Consider the following 23486-nt stretch of genomic DNA (forward strand, 5'->3'; position numbering starts at 1 on the left):
ACCCTTGAGTTTGGACTCTCGCCATGTGCTCATACGTAAGCCTGTTTTCTTTATCATAATAAACCTTTTGAACTGCATCCGCCTCGCCACTGTCTGCAATTTGGGTCCATACTCAGTGTTCCTGACTCAGCACTCGGCCTTTCTGATACTTAGGAGATTTGTGTGCTCCGGATGGATTCAGTGGATGACAGTTCGTATGTAGAGGTGGTACCCATTTGCAGCCACCACACAAGCTGCATGTGATGATAATAATGAGCTACAGCGATAAACGGCTCCTCCGCAGCTCATCATCTCAGGTGGCTGTCCACTGCTGCTGGGCCACTAGCTCAACCAATCCAGACTATGTTGGTGTAGATGTTAAGATAAAATCAGAGAAAAAGAGGGGGATTTCACACAGACAGATGGTGATATTAATAAAAACAGAACGAGAGAGAGACTTGATAGGGAGGGGTGAGAGAGAAATAATTGTGGAGAGATGATTAGAAAAGACAAGGTCTTCCAACAGACTCGTAATGAGTAGAGATGCAAGATACATAAATAAACAACACAAAGGGGGAAAGATATGGCAGCAGGTGAAGAGACAGAAAAAGCAGACATGTTTGAGAAAGACTAGATTTAGTACAGAGGATTAAAAGATGGCAGGAATTCTGGGGGAGGGAGGGCACACAGTAATCATTGAGAAACATGACAAAATCAGCTTTTCAAAGTTTTACAACAGAGCTCTGCTGATTCAAACATCCCCAAGTGACGCGTCATGCATTCACACGCCCCTACGCCTCCAAAAAAAAAGAAAAAAAGAACAAACTCATACAACAAACAGACAAGCTGCCCACGCATAAACAGATGGTAGACGCAAGTGCTACAGTAGATCCTCAAAGTTTTATGCCCCGGTTACTATGGCAGTGGCAGCCATTGCGTCATTACTGGGTTGTCATGGGCATTTTTACAGTGACAACATCAGTCCATAACCCCACCCCACCCCTCCCTGCTCTCTGCTTTCTATATGTGAGTTACCCTTGAGGCTGTATGAGCTTTAGGTTTGTTACAGAGCATTTAACGCTTTCTCACTGATCTCCAGGCTCCACACACACATAAATACACCAGTTCACACTCACATATAGTGCTATGCACACACTAACATGATAAAAAAGTCTGCATGTGGACATGACTCAGTTTGATGACACACATGTATAGATAGTGTATATATCGAGACAGAAAGTTATCAGTGGTTGAAAGAGGGCACTGTGGGAGCAAAAACAGCTGTGAAAAAACAATGTAAATGAAAGTGTCTGTGACTGGTGTGCAAGTCGCTCTTACCTGGATGAGCTGGTGGGGTCAGCCTCTGGATGTTCAGGGGCGGGGCAGCAAAACTGATGCAGCACAGTCTCACTCCTGTAGAAGGGCAGACGAGAGATCAGGAGAGGTAAGTGATGGGGGAGGAGAGAGGAGATGCAGAATTGAAAGGACAGCACGTAATTCAGTTATTATTGGCTGCTGCTTATTGTTTGCCTTGTTTCCCTATTCCTCCTTATGTTCATTCTTAGTCGAACATCCCAAAAGATCCTAAAGAGGCTCTCGTTAGACTCTTCTGGATTATTTCCATGGATTCTGTTTACAATTTGGCACTGATCCCGGGCTAAGTACCCTATGTAGGTCAATTCAAGGCTGAGAAGGCTCGGATTGAGTGTGAGAGTATTTACAGTATATGTTTGCGTGTCCTGGTTTGTTTAGGCCTCCAATTCATCACATCTGTGGTGATTTAGCAGAATTCCCAAACCCAATCAGGACAGATGGTTACTCAAGTTCTGTTTCCGGCTCTTTGTCTTCTTAAGTTTGCCTCTTTCGTTTCTATCTCATACATATTACATTTGCATTCATATTTTAAGCTAGTACGCTGGTGCTCTTTTCTGGAGCAATTTAGAGTGAAAAGATTGGGGGAGTGAAAAGATTGCATAGATCAACCCTTTGACCCACTGGATGCAGGACGCCTTCCACCACCAGACATAAAAATGGGCAAGATCATGACTTAAATAATAAAAAAAGGTCCTTTTTTAGGAGGTGTGGATGTGGGTGTAGGTCACATTAGGTCCTTCCACAATGAGCTGAAAGAATTTAGTTGACAGTGAATTTCTTGGCCACGTTACAGTAAGTCTTCTGACCGGGGCTCAGCATATGCTCGTGACAGAGACGCACATTGACAGGCAGTCAGTGTAGGACTCGGTGTGACACTGCAAGTTATAAAAAGCTCTTCACAGCAATGTTCACAGACTTAAAGGGACACTGATGATTTTTTATTTATTTTTTAGGGATAAACACTGACAGTTTGTTTCTATTATATTTCTATTTTAACACCTACATCACCACTCACATAGCCACAAAAGCAAACATACTTTAAATATATGAATAATTTGTTCTCCATTTAGCAGCACTTTTGCAGTGGTTCTCGATCTTGAATAATATTTTGGATTCATATATATATTTTCCTTGAAAAGTAATAGTATTTCTCTCTGTAGACAAGCAATTGCCTTCTTTTAATAGCGCCCAGGGGGTTTAAAGATCTCTCAAACAATTATGTAACATCTCAAAATTCAGTTTTCAGCACACTGATTTTCTTTGTTGTGCTTTCTTTCTCCATGTTTCAAACATCAGACCAGAGACCCAGAGGACCTGACAACAAATAACGTTTAACACACCACCTGTAATCAAATACGTTAATCACCACGAATCAGTCAGACTCTAATATGTGCTACTGATTCTTTTCAAAAATGCTTGTCGACATATATTCAATGTTTTAGAATACACGGGCTAAATGTACAATAAACTAGAAACCATCTTGTGATGGGATCACACCAGATGCAACACAAAATTGTTTATGGTGTTATGGAACACATGATATGAAAGAAGTGAGTTTGGCAAACAGGTGAACTTTGCCATATTTATTCAATATGCCTAATATGCCTTTGCGGGGTCAACTTTTAACCTATGTTAGTTTTGACAGATCCTGTAAATGTGTTCTGCTGAAATATCCCCTGGTTTGATACAAGCAATGTACAACATGTTGACAAAATCTGTCCACAGACAGACATATTGACACCTGGCAAAGCACTCAAAACTTGTCTGTGGCAGCCATGATGACACACACAAACACACACATACAGACTCACAAGGTAAAAATAATATCAGCTATACTGTTGCAGCTGGTAAAAATTACACAATAAAGAGTGTTTTTCCCTCCAGGTTACCTGTTAATGTATTACACACTCAATTACTTTTTCAATTGGACTTTTAAGTCCCTTGATATGTGTTTTTCTTGTATGAGATGAATTTATTTCTTCATTTTAACTATTTGGCATTAGAAAAGAATCTACTGAAATATAAAAAAATCCACTGCATTTTTTTCATGTCATCTCCTCTTTATGATATACACACGAATTAACTGCTCTGTGCACTGCAAATATGAAGGACTTCCTCTTCTAGGTGCTATAGGTTTTGGGAGTCACAAGGTCAAACTAAGCGTCAAGTAATACACATCTGGTTGACGGAGGAGGGCAGGAAGGTCAGACAATACATCTGAGGCCTAATTGTAAAAGCACTGAACTTCCTGCTAACCATCAGCAACAGAATAAGAATTTAATTATTTTAGTTAGTTATTAATTATATTTTGTTTTTTGTTTTTTTTGGCAGAAAGAGGCCAGGATGCTTGGGTCTCTGAGCACACACACAGTCAGCAGGTCTATCCATCTGTCGGTACAAAACACACACACACAACGGCCATCGGCCTCCGACAACGCTTACAAAGAGAAGAGGTGAATATTTTAACAGTACATGCCTCCTGCTGTTGGCCCATGTTCTCTGTCTCTCTGTGCCCCATCCTCCCTCACACCACCCCTCTCCTCTGTCCTGTTTTGTAAGAGTACTTTAAACGCAATGCTTTTCATCAGCCAGAATCCAGTAGAGAGTGTAAGGAAAGGGGAGGGTTGACGTGCAACAAGAGCAGCTCCATTTGGACTCAAAATGTTGCCAGTACATTGTGTGCACCTTCCACGGCGCCACACCGTGCCACAGCCTGTCCGTCTGTTGTCCAACCTATCTGTTAGACAGCTCCCCCAAATGTAAGCTTTTTTCATCTCTCTGCTCTCTGTTTTGGTCTCTACCTGTCTCACTCTCTGTGTACTGCACCCTGTGTACATCACCACTTTCTCTGCCCCCCAACCCCCCACACACATCTCTCTCTGCTTCTTTCCCTTTCACTGGTCCATCCAATGTCAGCCTCAAGTGCCTTCCTCTAGACACCTCCGAGGGCTCCATCAAAGACAATGACTGAGCGTGCATCTCTCTCTCTTACTCTTTCTCTCTCTGCCTTTCTCTCTCCTGAGAATGGCTGATTACTGTTCGCTCCACGGGCTAAGTGGGGCAGATAGGAGCCTCAGCTGGAGAGAGAGACAGGGAATGAGTGGAGGAGAGGATCCTGTCTCTCCCCCCCTATAGGCCCATCCACATGCACTGACAACACTGACAACAATGCAAACCACACTGCCCGCTAACCATACGCATCACACATCATGTATCTGTATGGCAAAGAAATCTGGGCTCTATGTAGACATTCAGATAAATGCATACAGTAAGACGCACATGCTAACACATGCACAAACACACACAGACACACACAAGTTATTAACAACAGGAAAAGCATAGGGCAGATCTCATCACCAGTCAGCTGCAGACAGGATGTAGCAGGCAGTGACAGGAAAGTGAATCCTGTAAAAGTCCAAGTGAAAGCGTGACCCCCCCTCACTCCCTCCCCTGCATGGACATCCAAAAGCAAAACTAGAAATAGGGTGATAAGATCCTGGTCTTAACAAGAACGACTTAAAATCAGTGTGCAGGTGTGGATGTAAGGTTCCATTCAAGGACACACATCAGCAATCGCAGGAACTGGAAGGCCATGTAATAAACCACTACCACACTCTGTTGCTTGATCAACTGGTGATATCTCCGCTGTTTTCTGCCTGCAGCTTTTAGAGCAATGAATTTATTGTAATGTCTTCCTTACCAGTAAAGCTAATTTAAATTAAGAACCAGTGGTGTTACACTGATTCCCGTCAAATTGTTGCCGAAGGGTGTGCTCACTAGAGGACACAACTTTGTTTCCAGGCAAGGCAATGGAAGACAGCACCAGGCTCTCTCTCTCTTTCACACACACACACACACACACACACACACACACACACACACACACACACACACACACACGCACACACACACACACCAAAAAAGGTGAATCATTCGGATTAATATCAACGATGTACATGTACCCCTTTCTGCACACCTCTGCTCCTCTCAACTCTTCCTTTGCTCTGTGTTGCTCCCCTCAGTGGAGGTGGAGTCCCAGAGAGACCAATCAGGACTCCTGCTGGGATACAACTTGTGAACAGAACATGCACACACACACAAAAGACAAAAAGAGAGAAAGATGGGTTTTCTCTCATTAGGTGATGAGCTGATGTACTATGAGGCTATGGTGCCGAGCAGGGGGTTGGTGGTGTGTGTGTGTGTGTGTGTGTGAATGTGTGTCTCATCTAACACAGCAACATCAGAGGCCCAGAGGTCCCATGAGAGTTCCCAGATCCCATGCAGTAATTAATAGAAACCAGCTGCAGCATGGACAGTGAGTGAAGCTGCTCCTGTCTCCAGCTGACATTGAGCACTGTGCTGTTTCCAGCACACACACACACACACACGTAGCTATAGGCCTACAGCTGTTTGTTATGTAATGATTCAGTGATCGTGATCCAGTTTCTCATTTAAATAATCCACCTCTTCCTCTTCTGGTACAGTCCTTAGCCGACACACACAGCTGAAAATTGGAAATTTGCAAGCGCCTTCTTCATTAATTAAAGGCCTCTCAATCTGCAGGACACACACGCGCGCGCGTGCACGCTCCCAATTATACAGTTTCAGAAGGATGCGCTACACAAATAAGGATTCAAAATTGTCTAAGATTACCAAGGTAGGAAATGTGTTTAAGGTAGTAGCCTAATTTAAGGACATACACACAACCGAACCATATGATCTCTACTCACTCGGATTTCTTAGCCAGGGCCAGGGAGCGACAAAGGGTTGTAGGGGTCATCGGAACCAAAGAGCGGCAGCTGTGGAAACTTCCGCCGTTTTCTGGGTCACTTTCAACCGGGGAAACAGTGGACGGGTCGGCCGGGACCAGCTGCATGTCCCCCGGGTCCATAGGTTGAGGAGGCGACGGCTGGACCCCCGGAGCAGCCTCGACATGTGCTGATGCAGCCGCATGGTCCGGCACAGACCCCGCACTAGTCTTTAGCTGAGGGTCCTGAGGGTGGTGGTGAAGATGAAGGCAGCTGGGGTCGGGGTGATGGTGATGGTGATGGTAAGGATGCTGCTGTTGAACCCTGACGTCCTGCAGGTACCTGTTCTCGCCGATGAGCTCGTCCACCCGCCGGTCAAGCTCCTCTATCCGGGCGCGCTGTGTTTGGATGAGACTCTGCTGGTTCTGGACGATGGTGGTGAGCTCCCGCAGGTACAGAATCGCCTGCACGGGGTTTTCCAGCAGGCTGGAGCTCATCATAGTCAAGACAAGAGAAGGAAAGAGAAGGAGAAAAAAAAAGAAGCTGGACTGGCGGATGGAGAACCGAGGAGATGCACAATTTCCCCGTGAGTGCGGATGAGAAAGTGAGATGTCCTTCCGCTCTCCTCTCCTTGATTCTGCTCGGTTGTGGATGAGGCTGCATCGACCGACCTAGCCTCCGCTTCTCCGGTCGTTTCCCTCCCTCCCTTTCTCTCTCTCTCTCTCTCTTTCCCTCACTCTCTTCCACTGCGCTGAGTGGTGCTGATGAGAGGAGCCAGATCCAGATGTGACAGGAGGGAGGAGGGAGGAGGGGATGCGCCGGAGGACGGATGCGTCATTACGCACATGCAGGACAAAACTACAGAGCAACAGAGACATTTTAGAGCCTAAAAGGACTTTGAGAGCAAGCACGCACCCTATAGGCTGCACAAGGAGCTTCAGCATCTCTCCTGTGCCTGCTTTAGACCTACTGAACTTAAAATCTGAAAGTAGCCTATACTTGTGATACCTGTAGATCATTCTGGTCATCCGCTGGACTCCTCACTCATTTCTACACTTAGGCTACTAATAGCCTATCACCATTTATGGCAGGTTTTACCCACATAAGCTGCAGCTCAAAGTGCTGTTATCGGCTTATCTTAATCTTAAAATAACGTAAGCTATGTTTCCAAGTCGCCCACCTTTAACGTTAGCCAATCGGCGACATCAGTTTACTCAAGTCGTTCAGGTGCGTTCAAGTCGGACGGAGAAATTCCTGAGAGAACTTGAAGGCAACTTCCGCGTGGTCACGTGTCACAGGGACGCGGAAGTACTGAACCGTTGTTTTGCTAACAAGTAGCTTGGCTGCTAGGAACGATAGCCTAGATACCACTTATTATATCTGTTCTGTAACTGGTAACCAGTAAACAACACCCATGGTCAGGTAAGACTAATATTTTCAAGCGACTATATTTCGCAGTATAACCTGTCATTAAACGGACATTGTTCGGTTTAAGGCTCACTGCGATGCTTTCATTTGCACGGACAGGTTTTCCTTTGAATGTCACTTTAGGTATATTATACATATATTTTATTTGAAATACATTTGCTAGTAATCAGCCTTAGTGCGGGTTTATTAGCTGTCAGTTGGTGATATTGCCATATAGAGTTACAGGGATCACCTTGAGCCAATTTAACGTTACACATTGAATAATGTCTGTTCCAGCATTGTCACGTGAGAGTCAGATGAGGTTTGGTAAAGAGGTAAGGGTTTACTTAACCATACCTGCTATAGAAACGTTATGACAGTTGTGTGGTGTTGGATCTAAAAACAATCATCAATGTGAAAGGCTGACTGTTTGACTATCAAAATGACCACAGTTCCTCTCCTAGTGATTCAGTCATGGCGGACAGACCAAAGTTGGATTTATTGTAAAAACGCCAAAGGCTACCGATCCCAAAGTCAAGAAAGAACCTCCACGCTCAAGATCAGAGCGTGACTATGTAAGTCACAACTTTGTTCTTTGTTGTTGTTGTTAGGATGACCCAGAAGCACTGCCTGGAGTGCCAGGTGTACTCAGTGCCTCTCATCCAGTCAGACCTGAGGAGAGAGGAGGCTGTCCATCAGATAGCAGATGCATTACTCTACTTGGAGACCATCTCTACAGATATTTTCAGAAGGCAAGTCCAGGATCACACACACACAAAAAAACAAATGGTGTGAGAGAGAACAAATATCAGAAATAATTATGAAATGAATAGTTGAGGACCAATTATTTTTCTATTCATCCATTTTCCATAGCACTTAACCCGCCTATTCAGGTTTGCAGGGGTCCAAAGCCTTTCTCATAGGCAGGAAACATCTGGGTTTTTCATTAACGATTAATCCATCGATAATTTTGTAGATTCATTAAATCATTTTTTCAGTTAAAGTCAAACATGCCAGATGTTTTAAAGTGGTAAACTGCCAATATGATTTCTCTAGCATAAGGAACTGTGAGGCACTCCCTTGTTGATATCACAGCATTTGTTACAAGACTTTGTCATATGTAACTGACTGCACAGTCTAAAACACGTGGAAGCCATATTCTAAGCCACATTTTATGCCACAGCACAGATGGTCCTGTCTGGCAAACTGAAAACAGAGGAAGTGTCGCCTGTAACTGCATGAAATAGTAGTAATAAGAGCATTGATATCAAGTCATCAATAGAATGCTGAAATAGCTGTGTAATATTTCATCTTTATGAAATGCAAGAAGGGATTCAGCACCCTGCAGAGTGTATATAAAGCAGAATAGGGCGCATCCAATACAAACTCACATATATTTTCATGTGTGTGTTGTGTGTGTGTGTGTGTGGCTTTCAGGGTGGGTGACAGTGTAGAGAAGAACCGCTGCCACCTGCAGAGCGTCACTGACCGGATCAGACTAGCTCAGGCCCGTGTTGACAAGATCAAAGGCAGTAAGAAGGCCACCAAGGTAACTGCACCTTCACTTTGGAAGGCACATATGATTCTCAATAGAGACACGATAAAGTGATGACGAGGTCATTGAAAAGAGTATTGACCCCTGCCAGTTACATCAGCTTTTTTTCTGTGTTTATAGGTTTTTTTCCAGTGCCAAGTACCCAGCCCCAGATCGACTTCAGGATTACTCATCTATCTTTACTGAGGCTACAGACCCCTCCTCACAAACCCGCCCCCGATACAGGATAGTTAATAAACTTCGACCCTTTGATGAGAAGGCCTTGCAGGTAAGATAAATACATTAAAGTGCTGTTTACACAAGAATTTTCTACCATTATTTTTACATGCAATGCCTAAATTTTGAAACAATAAAAAAATGTGACTGACTAAGAGCCATGGTTTCACAAAGTGTTCCATAACTAATGTCTTGAACCCCAAGAGCCTTTGTGCTATAACTAATATAAAACAGAAGAAAGTGTGGGCTAGCCTGATGGCGTTTTTATACAGCTGACACTGCTAAAACTGGGAACAAAAACAGGGATAATAAGAGGCATGATTAATTTCCATTTACATGGCTTTTATCTCACTGCTGAGAATTATGACACTGCTCTCACTTCGGTCACATGAGCACAGGAAGGCTCGAAGCGGACGTCTCCACTCACCACTGGTGCTTGCTCCTCTAGAATCCAGGGTTTTGTGTCCAACCCTCTGGCATATAATCTTCCTGGGGAGGATGAGCAGTGTGATACCTCGATAATTGGAATATACTCTCTGGTCCCTCTTTTTATATAAATGGGAACCACTAGCTGTTTCTGCCAATCCACAGTTACTTATTCCAACGTCCGCTGTCGCTGTTGGCATATACAGTGATAGAAGTGTGAAGCATTAACTCAAAGGCAAAATGCTCAATCTAAACCCTTGCATATAATCCTGAGCTCTGAGTACTGACCAAAAGAGTGAAATCACTGATAGATCAAGCCTAAATGACCCTCCTTCACAGGGTGCCTGGGCCCACTTTTAGGGGCAGGAAGAAAATCACAGATATCCAGAAGGTGCTGGGAGTGGAAAGGGCTTCTTCTTCACTTTGGAAAGGAGCCAGTTGGGGTGATGGGAACATCTGATGTCTCTTGGATGCCTCCCTGAGGAGGTATTACATATCCTGTCTGACCTGGAATAACCTCAGGATCCTTCAGGAAGACTAGGATGACGTGGCAGGAAAGGACATCTGGACTGCCTTTCTTAGCCTAACATGACCCAGAGCTGGATCAGCAGTGCAAGATGGATGGCTCTATTATTATAATAATAATAATAATAATAATAAAAACACACACATGCTTTGAGAGCCATGAGGATCTGGTCACATGTCATGATGATTATCATCAGGCCAGGTTCCTCTGATCTTATCATGTATGAATATTAAACACTGCTGTATGAATAAATGCCTGCCTGCCTCAAAACAGAATAAGTTAACCTCCCCATCTGGTGACAAAAACTAAAATATTGATAAGTATTTCAAATAATTATTTGACCTGGTCTGATAACAATATACCTTTTACATCATTTAACATTTTTAGTGACTGTTACCTGATGCTACAGCCTCTTGTGTTACTTTCTGCACTGTGTTGGCAAATTTGTTTTGTTAAAATTTTGTTATTAACTAATAATTTTCATACACAAACAGCTGATTTTTGCATGACTAGAAGCATGCGTGTTAAAAACCGTGCATCACTCAACCAGCACTGATAAGCTTTCAGCCATGTCAGTCTCACTTTCTCACACCTCTGAGTTAAATAACCAACTGACATCCATCTTAACAACATGTTTCATTGGCCGTAATGGACGCCATGGTATTTACCCTGAAACTTTTGGATAGAATATTCATCAGGCCAGGTCCGGTTATTTTACATGTCTAAAGATGTGGAGAGCAGAGCAGACAAATTTTATTAGTTTGCCTTTTTAGGAGGTGTAAATCTGGAAATACAGTGTATTCCTGGTTTTGTGCATGCTCAGCTCCGCACAAATTGCATTATTTATATTGAACGCCACAGTTTTTTAGTTACTACCATAGGAAACTTTATGAAAACCAGTGTATTTTCTGCTGCGTGTGCTTGGTCTTGTGAGTTGTTTTTTTTGTGTGTGTGTATCTGTGTGTACTTGTCAGAGCGCGAGAAAAAATTGAAAGCACTGCTGGCAATTTTCTCTGGTGCAGAAATGCATTATTCAATATCCCCCAGAAGCAATGTACCCGACCATATAATTTGGCGTTGCAGTGTTTGTGTGCGTGTGCATCTGAGTGCAGATGCACTTTGGTGGCATTTGTGATTTGCGTTACTCAAGATTTAGTTGACATCTTACAGATCTCCCTCTCACTCAGCCTGTGTGTCTTCCTTACAGGAGAAGTTGATGTATTTCCCAGTGTGTGTGAGCAATAAGAAGAAGTCTGAGGATGAGACAGAGGAGGGGCTGGGCAGTCTGCCACGCAATATCTCATCTGTCAGCTCCCTGTTGCTCTTTAATACTACAGAGAACCTGTGAGTCCACACACACAAACACATAGACAGATGTTAACCTTAAATAGAGATTAGATGCAAATCTTTTCTTCATATCTTTGGATTTGTGTGTTTGTAAAGATATAAGAAGTATGTGTTCCTTGATCCTCTGGCGGGAGCTGTGACAAAAACACACACCACACTAGAGACAGAAAAAGAAGAGAAGCCATTTGATGCACCCATGTCCATTACGAAGAGAGAGCAACTGGAGAGACAGGTACCCCAAGCACCATTTTTTTCAAAACACATTGTTAATTTGACTTTATATATATATAATTGGTAATGACACATTTCATAATTAATCTGGATGATATTTCTCACTTAACAGACAGCAGAGTCTTATTTCTACATGCCAGACCTGGGCCAGGTGCCCGAGATAGATGTGCCATCCTACCTGCCTGACCTGCCAGGCATCGCAGACGACCTGTCCTACAGCGCGGACCTCGGGCCTGGCTTCGCCCCGTCAGGATCCACACACAACATCCCTGAGCTGCCCTCATTCTCAGAGGAGAGCAACGCACCTGGTACACACCCATTCACTTTTTTCACAGTCTCATTGTGGTTTAGGCGGATGCTGTGTTTATTAGCTGATGGAGACTCTTCATCTCTTTGTTTCAGGACCTCACTTCCAACCTAATGTTGCACCTCCTCCGCCGCCTCCCCCTCCCCCTCCCCCTCCTCCTGAGCCCACCCTCGATCCCGCCACTCCTGCTGGAGCCCCCCCTCCTCCACCACCTCCCCCACCTCCCCCGCCTGTTGACAGCCCTACAGAAGTCTCACGAGCACCAAGTTCAGGTTTGTCACATCCAAATCTTTTACTGGCTACACACCACAGACTTGGATGAATGTGATGGAGCTTGACAGTGTATTCAAGTGGTGAAAACCTGCTCCTACCTTACACACACACACACACCCTATTCACGCTCTTAAATTAAACCTAATTGACATGAATGGGCGGAAATCTAAATTACACTGGCACCCCTCACTGTCACCTCTGACTGCAGGCCCTGTGTCTGGTGCTCCCAGCGAGGTCGTTCAGCCGTCAAACAGCCGTGCCAGTCTCCTGGAGTCCATCCGCAACGCAGGAGGCATCGGCAAAGCAAAGTTACGCAACATCAAAGAGCGCAAGATGGAGAAGAAGAAACAGAAGGCGCAAGAGCAAGGTGTCAAGATTCTTTTGAGTGGGGATGTTTCTGCTCGTGTCTTATTAAATGCTACAAGATGTTGCTTTAACTATGACATGCAATCAAAGCAGAGCATAACCAGTCCCTAGCTAGCAATCACCCATACATGTCAGGATGTGTGCGTTTGTGTATGTCTCATATGTTTATCATCAGTCCACGGCTTTGTGACCTTTGTTTTTATAAATGTCAACCTCATTAAAATGTTGACTTGGTTACAGTCGTGTTTTAAATTGTCTGACCTAATATCAGACAGCATATCTTGGCCTTTTTTTCTGGTTGGCTGGCCCGGTCTTGAACTAACATTTCATTTTTAAGATAGCTGCTAATGCTAACTAGATAAAGTTTTGTTGTAATGAAGTGCTCCACTTTGAAGCGTAGCGCTGGGGAATGAGTGAAACTTCTTCATTGCTCCAGTTACTAATTTAAAAAAAATACTGGTTGCATGATTATTTAGTAACTGCCTATCTTTGTCTCTCAGCAGCGGGAGCAGCATCTAGTGGTGGAGACTTCATGTGTGATCTCTTCAATAAACTTGCCATGCGAAGGAAAGGTGAGGATCCCTTTTATGTCAAATGAGATTCAAAACACTGATGCGGTTGGTCAGAACTGCAGACCGTAAATAATGTGTTCTGTCCCTATGTAGGCATATCTGGTAAGGGTCCAGCAAGTGGGGAGTCAGGTGACTCTCCAGCAGGAACTAGCAGTGCATTTGCCAGGATGTCAGATGTTATCCCACCACTTCCTGCTCCACATTCAACAACAGACGACGATGACTGGGAAGCATAACGTCATGAACGATGAACACTTAAAGCATTGATAACTAAAGCATTTAATGGCCTTGAATAACTTTGTGTACAAAGGACACCCACGAAATTTTCCCACTAACAGAAATTTTCAGTGTGCATTAGCTTCATCATAATAGTAATTGCATTGGTTTGGCCAACCGGTTCAACAAAACATCACTAAAAACTCAAATTATAAAACAATTTATTGATAATTGTATTCATTGTAAACATTTTCATAAAAAGCAGATCTTAGAACACTCACTGCAATCATGAACATTTTCACTAACATCTTTTAAAATAAAAGTATTTTTTTTTGCATTACATAACACGTTTCATTGTGCTTTAAATATTTAATATCATCTTCAAGGGTAGATCAGTCACATGGATGCCTAAGCCAGTGCTGTGCCTGATATCTGTAGTAGCTGCTTCAGTAATTTAATTTTTACATACTGAATTTATTCACTATTTTATTATTCATTTTTGCCTCCAACATGTTCTACAGTGAAACTGATGACATCACAGGACTAATACACCTGAGTCTGTGATAAATGCCCCTTTGGCCTTTGTCTGCAGCGTGTCAAACACTTGCATCCATTATTTTCTAATTCATCTTCACTTCAAAGCAGAAGTAATATTTGACGTTGAAAGAGCTGACATGTAAAATAAAGCAAGTATGATGCACTGAAAACAGAAAAGACTGCCTCCCAGGAGCACTCAGATGTCTGATGGCTATAAAATATTAAAGAACGTAAACATAAAGGAGCATGAAAGGGTTGCGGCAACCTTGTGATAAGAAACTTATTACAGAGGCCCTCTAATTATATTTTTTTTGAACACGTTTCATTTCTTGTCGCTTGAGCCCAGTGTGAGTGAAACTACACCAGCTTCTGCTTCTTCTCCAGAAAGAACTAGGAAAGAAGAACACACAGACGACTTATGAACGAGTTTCAGTCACAATGCAGCGGTCAGAGTGTGGATACATATGTGTAACTTCCTTCTCACCTTCCGCAGGGCAGCAAAAGCGGGGCCAAAAGTTGTGTGTGTGCTGGTGCGCTCTTTGATCCATGTGGGAAGTTTAGACAGAGTAGCAGGTCGAGAGTAACGCCTGTCACACAGCACCATGGAGGAATAGTCGCCACGGTGGCGGATAGCTCTTCCTTTGGGCAGACAACGTTAAATACACGATACTGTATAAATAATTATTAATGATTTCTTTCTATCATATATTGTCATGAATATAGCACCATTACCTATGGATTGATTGACAGCCTTCATGCAGAGGTTTTCTATTAGTGCTTGGCCAGGGCTCTTTCCTCCACTGTGAGGCTAAAAAAATGAAACTGATGAGACCGACGATGAGCTTCACCTCAGCACCCCTGTGACCATGTACTTGTTTTGCCATGTTTGTGGATACAGTGAAGACTATTAGGACAGTAAAAAGTCTCACCAGGTGTTTGTCCAGATAGGCCATCTTTTCCTGTAGCTCTGGGGATTTGATGTTGGGATATGGCATTCCCACCATCACCACACACCTGTCATCGCGCGGAAACACAGGAAAGAACGATTGGATTACATGCTTTATACAGTATCCAACTGCTGTCTGTCTGTGTGCTCGTGAATTACACACACCTGCCCAGGTCATCTGAGAAATTGATGCCCTCACTCATCTTTCCTCCGACCACAGAGAACAGCAACGCACCTGTGAGCCCACTGCTGTCAAAAACACACCTCTAACAAAAGGAAAGGAGTTTAACAGTATAACGTGTGAGTGTCAATGGCAGAAGCAATCACTCACAATGAACTTATTATCAGTGCTCAGTGATGAGGGCTTATGTTTGAGTGTTTTACCTGGATACATCGGGAGAACTCATTAAGCACCTGCTCAACCTGGTTGGCCTTCTTTGGCTCCTGGAAGATCTAAGAAAGTAATTGTGATAGCTTCAGAAGCTGTCGGGGCAATTCTATTTTCACTTTCAGAACAGTATTCTTCAATATACTATGCAGCCCCCCAACACCATAAAGACGTTTTTTTCTAGCTCATTTAATGAGAATCCATGAAGCTGATGTACCTTCTTCTTGTTAGCCAGACGAGTCAGCATACCGTTGGCCTCCCAGTGAGAAATGATCCGCCTGGAGTACTCATAAGAAGGGAAGAAGCACACGACCCCGCCCGGGACCACGTTACAAATGTTGGACAGAATGCGGCCTGTCTCGTCCATCTGTCAACAAATAGGCACAAATATGCAATAATGCATACTACTACATGAAAAGATATTATAGCAAGAACTTAACAAAAACAGCACGGGCATGTGTGTGTCTGTTACCATGCGTGGAGAGTCTCTGTTTTGGAAAGTAAAGTCCAGCTCCTGACCAGACGGACCGCTGCACAAGACGAGGGGAAGGATGTTCTCGGGGGGAATTACATGACCTACACACAGGCAAAAAGAAAATGATTTCATTGATTTAAACATAATACAAACACAATCAAATAAAAACTTTAGGTCCAAACAATATTCCATAGACAGGTGAACTTCTGTTTAAATTTCACACAGATCTTTTGTCAGAGAACATGATAATAGTACATGTCTTTAATTTTGTATACCAGTGCCACAGGAGCACAAGCATTGCTCAGGTGGCTTATGATACAACAACCTTCCTAGTTCAACATGCAACCTGTGCGATGACAGGCAACAATGTAATTTTCAAGTAATCTTAAATATATGGTATACCGTTTATAAATAGTGGCTAGACAATTACTTCCATCATCTCATCTTGGTCAGCTCTGATTTAATCTGTCACCTCTGTCACTTGAACCAGAATCATGACATTATTCTTATGGCTAGTCTATCTGAGTGCATAACCCAACTCTAAATCGGTTATTTTTTTAAGTTTTTGCCAAAACATTATATTATTCCATCAAAAATTCTCACAAAGAGAAATATTGATAAACACATCAGTAAGAGAGTGCATTATAAAAACACAAAAAGAACGCTCCACAAAGTACTGCAGTGTTATAAAATGGGCCACTCACCACAGGAAAACTCAGTGATGCGTTCTGCTTCCACTCCGGCAGAAAACAGCAGCTCTTGTTTGAAATCTGAAACCTACATATAACATCTTTTAGAATGACAAAACGTACACAGCAAGAGCTTAGTTCATTTTTAGTGGATTTAAGACAACTTACAGGCTGCATGGTTCCTCCTGCGATGATGACCGCTTTGCACTGCTTCAACACCTGGGCAAAGTGGACCGCTGGATTCAACAGCAGGAACTTGACACTGCTCTCTGACAAACTACCTGGACGTTAAGCAAAATGGGGTATTTTACACTCTAACACTTGTATTTTTTGTTGTCCTGTTTTTTTCCCTTCTATTTTTTAAAAAGATACCTTGTCTGTGCACCACCACTCTGCCGTCAGCATTGCTGTTGGTGAGAGCCATGAAGAAACCCTCCACCTGCATCATGGGAGACGCAGACAGCACTTTCTCTGCCTCTACAGACCCCTGCTGGTCTGCTGAAGAAACTGCACACGTGGGAGCAGACAGAACGGGTAAATCATAATGAACAACCAAAAGGAATGCTACATTGTTCAGTGTTTGTTCATTGCTAAATAATGTCTGCAAATGCAACATAGGTCTAGCTTTACCAAAAACCCTCAGCTTGTCATGCACTAAATTTCTTTTCTTTTTTAGCAACATGCTAGTTTTCCAGTTTGATAACAACATATGGTATTTATTCTTTTTTCCTGTGCACTTTCAAACAAGGAAATGTGGGAGATTTTTTTATGGTAGGAATTCAAGGAGGATGTCCATCTCCAAAAATGTGTTTTTAATATGTTGGTGAGAAACATAAACATCCGCCCCCTGACCTGGCATGGTAATCTGGTTGCTCTGTAGAGTTTGAAGGTAGCGGTTCAAGCCCTCCGTGCGTCGATTCTCCTTGTTGGAGTTGCTCTGAGTGTGCAGAGTCACACCTGATCCCGCGTACTTCTCCACAAAGCCACCCAGCTGCAGAGAGAAGGCGCGTGAGGTATTTATTTGATTTTTTTACTGTAGATCACTCTCAGAGCTGGACAATATTTAAATGAGGCAATCAAAATCAATCAAATATTCACATATTATACACTTACTTTTCTGCTGATCATGCTCTTCTCAAAGTATCTCTGCAACTAAAGTGAGAATGACAGTGACATTGAAAGATTCAGACTGTGGTTTTCAACCGCATTATAAACACATTTTTGTTAATTACCTTAAACAAGTTGATATTGTCGATCTGAGCCTTGAAGAGGAAATTGTTAATGGTAAGCATTTCAGTTCCTAAAAGATAAAGAAACATCACTGTTTAGCAATTTCTACTTCAGTGTGTATTAGAGTGTGTTTATGTGTGTGTATTATTTACTGACCTGCTTGTGTAGTCTGGCTCTGCGGATTCTTCCCCACCTTACCTGCAAGGATAACATTTACATCATAAGTAGAAATGTCAGAAATGTGCCCTGTCCATCAATTTCCACTCTTAAGCACGTTGCAGACTGGCAATTATTAATCACCAAATACAAAACAAAAATCAGCCCAAACACACTCACCTCCCAGTACCCGGACAAGCCCCTCAATCACAAACAGAATCTGTTTGATGTACATCAGATTCTTTGCCTTCAGTCTGCTCCTGATGTTGTAGAAACATAAACATCAAGGGTCAAGAGAGTAATACAATTTTTAATTTGGGAATGAGTGCACTGTTAGAGCCTGTTTGTGTAATATACTAACTTATAGCGTTCAGCATACTGGGTAAGCTGAGAGTGGGCACGGCAAAGCTGCGGAGGAATCACATTTTAGCATTTTACAGGGAAAAGGCATAATTTAAACCTACAGTTTGTGCACAATGTGTTTACCTGTGCACCAGTGAGCTCTGCACTGTGTATACAGGAAAGTGTGTCACTAAGATTGTGAGCTTCATCTATGATCACCACCTGTGAAAAAAAATAAAAAATCTGTCAGTAATATGCAAAATTAATTCCACTTCAAATTGCTGAAACTCACCCAAATGGTCTCAAATACCCCACAGTGGTACTGGTACTGGCTGTGTGTTTACATTTTTGTTGCCAAAGGTTACACTACTTATGAGAAATATATGTTAACAATACTAGGGTATTTCTAACATTATATCGTTATATACTACTAATACGGACAGTTGCTGAGCAGAAAATTTATGAAAAGAATCAGAAATGATCAATCTAATCTTACCTGTCCCTTCAGCTGGACCCCTGCTGCCCTTCTCGTAGCTTCATGAAGCAACATCTGATAGGGCAACACCACCAGCTAGGCAGACACAATAAACATAGAACATACAGATTAACACTAAAACTTAAATCTGCTTAACAAAAAGTGAAGGAATAGATTTAAATACTGTAAGCTGAATGGCTATTGCTCCCCAGAAATTTAGGAAAAACCTGGACATAGGAGTACAAAGAGGACAGCATTACCTGTGCAGGGGGGATAGCGAGGCGTGTGGAGTAGTAAGGACATGCATGTGTTTCTCTGCCCAGCTTTAGCATCTGCTCTATATCGTGGACTGTCCCCAGAATGCCATCTCTCATCTGCTGCAGGGCTGATGCTTTATTATAGGGACACACACCCTTTGCTGGGCCTCGCTTACGTTTTACACCCTCTTCATGATGCTGCTTCTCTACAAAATGGAAGAACAGGCAGCGTTGCAAGCAAAAATAGTCTTATTTACTTTGATGTTTTAAGATAGCTCTTGTTTTTGTTTTTTTTACAGGTGCAACATTGGTTGTTTCTAGGATAATGTGATTGCATTACAAATGTTATTCATAATTATATAATGGCTTTTCTGTTTAATTCTGATATGTGGCATGTTTTGTATTATCTTCACTACTTCACTTCACTAAGCTTTCCTGGTTCAAAAAAGGGTAAAGAAAATAAAAATTAGTTAGCTGTGAATGTTCTTCTGTAAGCTCAGTGGTGCTGGAGTTAGTGTGTGAGGGGTTCTCACCATGTTTATTTTTCTGCATCTCCATGCAGCGGTCGTTGATAAGCTGGATGCTGCCGAGGCGACGCACCTCCTCATTGATACACAGATTCTGGAAAGTACACAATTTTATGTTTACTCTAAACATTCTGATGTCATGGTTAATAATCATGTTTTACTCATTGAATACAGGTATATTAGTTCCTTGTATTTTAGCAGTTTAATAGAAATTTCTAGCAATGTAATCACATTTTTGTAATCAACCTTGAATTAGAAAATACAAGTATGAAACTTTAAATAAGTTTTATTGCAAACAGCCTGCTTCTACATGGAGACAGACTAGACTGTTCTAGATCATTCTATGAGCCTGTAGCAGACAACATACTATCATCTGGTCTTACAGCTGTTACAACTGGTCTACACATCTTTATAATTTACAGCCTTTAATTTGTTGACTTTCTCCGTGCACCAGCTTTTAGATAAGCGCCACGTGAGATGGCACTTATCTAAGGGGCTAAGCGATTTGGCCAAAAATGTTATCACAATAAAAAAAATCATGTCATTCGATATTGACAATTATCACAATAAATGTGAAATCGTTATTTCTTTCAAGTTTAAAGGCTGATGGTTAATTGTGGTTTTACACTTTTCTTTATGGTCAGAACATGACAAACACTTGTCAAACAGTGGATCACTTAACATATCTAGAACATTCAAAACAACTACGATAAAATCTTTTTTCAGTTCCTTTTTCTCAACAAAATAAATCTTAAAGAAAAATTATGTGCCATTTCGTTCGTGATTCAAGTGAATTAAATCAACCATTTTTTTGTGTATTTATTGAACATCTGTATATTAGATGGTTATTGTTATTTTGCCCAGCCCTAATGTTACAATTAAAAATGTCAATCACCTAGGGCTGCAACTTTTAGCCACTTTCATTATTGCTTGAACATGCTGATTATCATTTTAATTAATAGATGAAAGCTTTGGTCTATAAAATGCCATTCAATATACCATCACTGAGGAATAAGAAAGCCAGTAAATATTTACATTTGTGAGTTGTTTGTTATTTGACTGACTAATCAAACCATTTCAGCTGTACACACAACAGTTTTCTCTTATACAATGCTTTATTCTCCAATCATTTTTATCTTATCTTGCACTTTACATTAAAACAGGGTGGTTAGAAACTTGAAAGCTTGAAAAGTAATATGTACCAAATTCCAAAAGACTTTAGTTTTCGGTGTTACACTTGCTTACTGAGCAAAAATACAGCATAGCACTTGTTGTCTCCAAACAATGACTGATATAAGTAATCAGGATGAAGGCCATCACGCAAACATGTCTCAGTTCAGTTACACGTAATTCTTGTATTCATAAACTACTACATTTTCACAATGGATGATATTTAACAAAATACACCAAAATCTAACCCCAACCCTTTTACTGGTAGTCTTTGTGTGAGTGTGTGTGTGTGTGTGTGTGTGTGTGTGCGCGCACATACCTGCCGTGAGCCCAGTGTGACCACACTGATGTCCTTGCTGAATGGGCTCTTTTGAACTTCATGGACAAACTGGGCCAGCTGGGAGTGAGTGCGACTGCAGTAGTAGATCTGAGAACATGCATTAACATACATAGTCTCACTTCTGGGTGAAGTGTGACACTCATTTATTATTACATTTTTGTATCAGCGGGACACTCACTCTCACAGTTACAATGGGAAACATTTCTCTCTTAAGTCACACCTTAGTAACATGTTCTTCAACCAGTTCATCGTCTGTGTCATCCTCAGCACCACAAAATCTGAGCATGAGAGCAAACAAACCCCGCTGTCAGTGTTCGTTTCAACATCTCACTGTGATGTAACATTTGATACGATAGGTGACCAATTAATGGCTATCCTCACCTGCTCCTGGTCTTTGACTCGTCATCGCTCTCATATTCTGCAACGATAAGCTCCTCGTCCTCTTGATCTCCTTGTGTCTCTGTTTGTTCCTCTTTACTAAGCTGGAGCAACTTGACCGCCTCATCATCTTCACAGCTCTACAGAAACATACACGGAAATTCATATATTGAGTTGCATAGACTTGATTTACAGTGATTATAAGTTTTGGGTACATTTCTGAAGCCTGAGCTCCCCAAAATGCCACTCTGCAAGATCCCTTACTTTTCTTTTCATTGCATACTTTAGTTGAACGTTGTTTCTGATCATTTCTAATCGTTCTTGCCTCTTCTTTCTTTTCAGTTCTTCCTCCTGAAACACAAAAACATCTAATAATAGCCAAAACCCCAGATTCCACATCAAAGGCCACATCTGAAATACAGTGATATTCTTACCTTCAGCTTCGACACCAAATCGCGTTCTGTCTTTTTTTGAACAAAATCAGTGATCCAGTCGGGCTCTGCTGAGGAGCTGGTAGCAGAGGGCTGAGCGGTTGAGGTGGAGAGAGCTGCTTCTCCTTCCTGCAGCAGAGTGGCTGCCTCCTGTCTCCTCTTCTCCTCGTAGTCTGTGAGCCAGCTCAGCGCTCCACATATCAGACTCAGAGACTTGCCCTGCATTAAAGGACACACACACTTTGTAACACAAATCCAATCAATAATATCTGATGGCTTCTGCTGTAATCTCTCTTATATGCATGCATACATACACACCGTTCCAGTTGGACTTTCAAAGATGCCAACTTTGCCCTGGTCAAGTGCAGCGTACAGGGCTTGCATAAAGTGCTCCTGGATGTTATAGGGCTGGTATGGAAATGGAAATTGGGCCCTGCCATTCTCCATGCTCATGAACCTCCCTGGAAGATGACATAAGGTTTAACTAGATATAAAACTAGTAGTGCAAGTATTTCAATTTTATCCATCCATCGTCAGCCGCTTATCCTGTGTACAGGGTGGCGGGGGGCTGGAGCCAGTCCCAGCTTACATCGGGCGAAAGGCAGGGTACACCTTGGACAGGACGCCAGAGAAACACACACATTCACACCTAAGGACAATTTTGCACCCACAAGATTCTTGCTGTGAGGCGACAGTGCTAACCACTGGACCACTGTGCTGCCCCTAATCCTCTACATATCGGAGGCAAATTTTGTAATTTTTACTACTCAAATAAATTTATTTGACAGCTATAGTTGCAAGTTACATTAGAAATTAAGATTGTACAAATAAAAACATATGATCAGTTTATAAGATAGGATACTGTGCTACAGGTTTAACTATTCAACAGTACACAAAGTAGTTAAAATGTGCTGGACGTCCCCCAGCTTTAATGTTAACAAATAAACGAGTACATTTTCCACCATTGGATAAAACGTTTCAGCTCAGTTAGGAAATGAGTCCCTGGCTACTTGATGAAGTGAGCAGCACACACATAGTGTTTAGACTGGCTTATGTTAGCAACAATACTTGTTATGTCTAACATGACGCACCAAGGCTGGCCCCAAATTCTGCTTTTGGATTGGAAACTGCTGAGTTCTCGCAAATCAATCAATCCAATATGCCTACATAATTTTACCACAACGACGTAATGATAATTTAACTAAAAGGCTTTTCAATTCGTTTATGTCTGGCAGCATAACATGTCATTTTAAAGGCGGTCACTGCGAGCTGACTGTCTTTAAACGAAAACTTTAACACTAACTTAGCTACCTCGAATTCATAGCTAAGTTATAGCTAACGTTCGCTAACTTAAAACCAACCCAAATCCACTTATTAGCTGAAGTCTTATATCTATACAGAGATGGTTGATATATAAATACTTACCTACAGATATCCTAAATAAGACAGTTAACGTTAATAACGTTACTTCAACTCCCGGCTAACTATTCAACAACCGCGCCAACAGAAGACAGTGTACACAGAATCTGACCAATAGGGGGCAAGATAAAACAAATAGTGTTTGTTTTATAATACAGGACTGCTTGCGTGGACGGGACTATG

At 42.1% G+C, this 23486-nt stretch overlaps 3 protein-coding genes across 6 annotated transcripts in view; 1 reads left to right on the forward strand and 2 right to left on the reverse strand.

The window, feature by feature from the left end:
- The window catches only part of iqsec3b (IQ motif and Sec7 domain ArfGEF 3b), a 29966-nt gene extending 22858 nt beyond the window's left edge, over window positions 1-7108 (reverse strand). Inside the window, exons 1-2 of one of the 2 annotated variants that reach the window (XM_038705958.1) lie at window positions 6084-7105; window positions 1318-1392 (exon numbers count right to left, since the gene is read on the reverse strand). In XM_038705958.1, coding sequence (XP_038561886.1) covers window positions 1318-1392; window positions 6084-6601 — 593 coding nt within the window. In that variant the 5' untranslated portion in view covers window positions 6602-7105. Of the gene's footprint in view, window positions 1-1317; window positions 1393-6083 lie in introns of both variants that reach the window. The other variant, XM_038705959.1, reaches the window with a different exon arrangement.
- A 260-nt stretch (window positions 7109-7368) lies between these two features.
- Window positions 7369-13885, forward strand: wash1 (WAS protein family homolog 1). 2 transcript variants are annotated; one of them, XM_038705963.1, is made up of 11 exons: window positions 7369-7523; window positions 8120-8260; window positions 8946-9058; window positions 9186-9331; window positions 11439-11575; window positions 11675-11810; window positions 11922-12117; window positions 12212-12388; window positions 12598-12756; window positions 13256-13327; window positions 13421-13885. In XM_038705963.1, the coding sequence occupies exons 1-11, from the start codon at window positions 7516-7518 to the stop codon at window positions 13561-13563; spliced, it is 1428 nt and encodes a 475-aa protein (XP_038561891.1). In that variant the 5' UTR covers window positions 7369-7515; the 3' UTR covers window positions 13564-13885. The 2 variants fall into 2 exon arrangements, with proteins under 2 accessions (XP_038561891.1, XP_038561892.1); XM_038705964.1 differs by having other exon boundaries at window positions 13259-13327.
- A 509-nt stretch (window positions 13886-14394) lies between these two features.
- On the reverse strand, window positions 14395-23395 carry ddx11 (DEAD/H (Asp-Glu-Ala-Asp/His) box helicase 11). 2 transcript variants are annotated; one of them, XM_038705960.1, is made up of 28 exons: window positions 23310-23395; window positions 22203-22345; window positions 21888-22103; window positions 21718-21804; window positions 21457-21593; window positions 21296-21353; window positions 21055-21162; window positions 19572-19659; window positions 19042-19244; window positions 18803-18877; window positions 18451-18528; window positions 18326-18372; window positions 18145-18224; window positions 17965-18006; window positions 17811-17878; window positions 17692-17730; window positions 17431-17569; window positions 16951-17085; window positions 16747-16859; window positions 16594-16666; window positions 15887-15990; window positions 15632-15781; window positions 15411-15479; window positions 15192-15292; window positions 15010-15094; window positions 14813-14888; window positions 14565-14719; window positions 14395-14470 (listed from the first exon to the last, which is right to left on the reverse strand). In XM_038705960.1, exons 2-28 carry the CDS (start codon window positions 22335-22337, stop codon window positions 14438-14440), a joined length of 2694 nt encoding a protein of 897 aa, XP_038561888.1. In that variant the 5' UTR covers window positions 22338-22345; window positions 23310-23395; the 3' UTR covers window positions 14395-14437. The 2 variants fall into 2 exon arrangements, with proteins under 2 accessions (XP_038561888.1, XP_038561889.1); XM_038705961.1 differs by lacking the exon at window positions 14395-14470 and having other exon boundaries at window positions 14585-14719; window positions 14813-14902.
- Between the last annotated feature and the right edge of the window lie 91 nt (window positions 23396-23486).

The sequence above is a fragment of the Micropterus salmoides genome, unplaced genomic scaffold, assembly GCF_014851395.1.
Source record: "Micropterus salmoides isolate LMB-PRFRI ecotype aquatic unplaced genomic scaffold, ASM1485139v1 Ms_hic_scaffold_8, whole genome shotgun sequence".
In the NCBI taxonomy this organism is placed as follows: domain Eukaryota; kingdom Metazoa; phylum Chordata; class Actinopteri; order Centrarchiformes; family Centrarchidae; genus Micropterus; species Micropterus salmoides.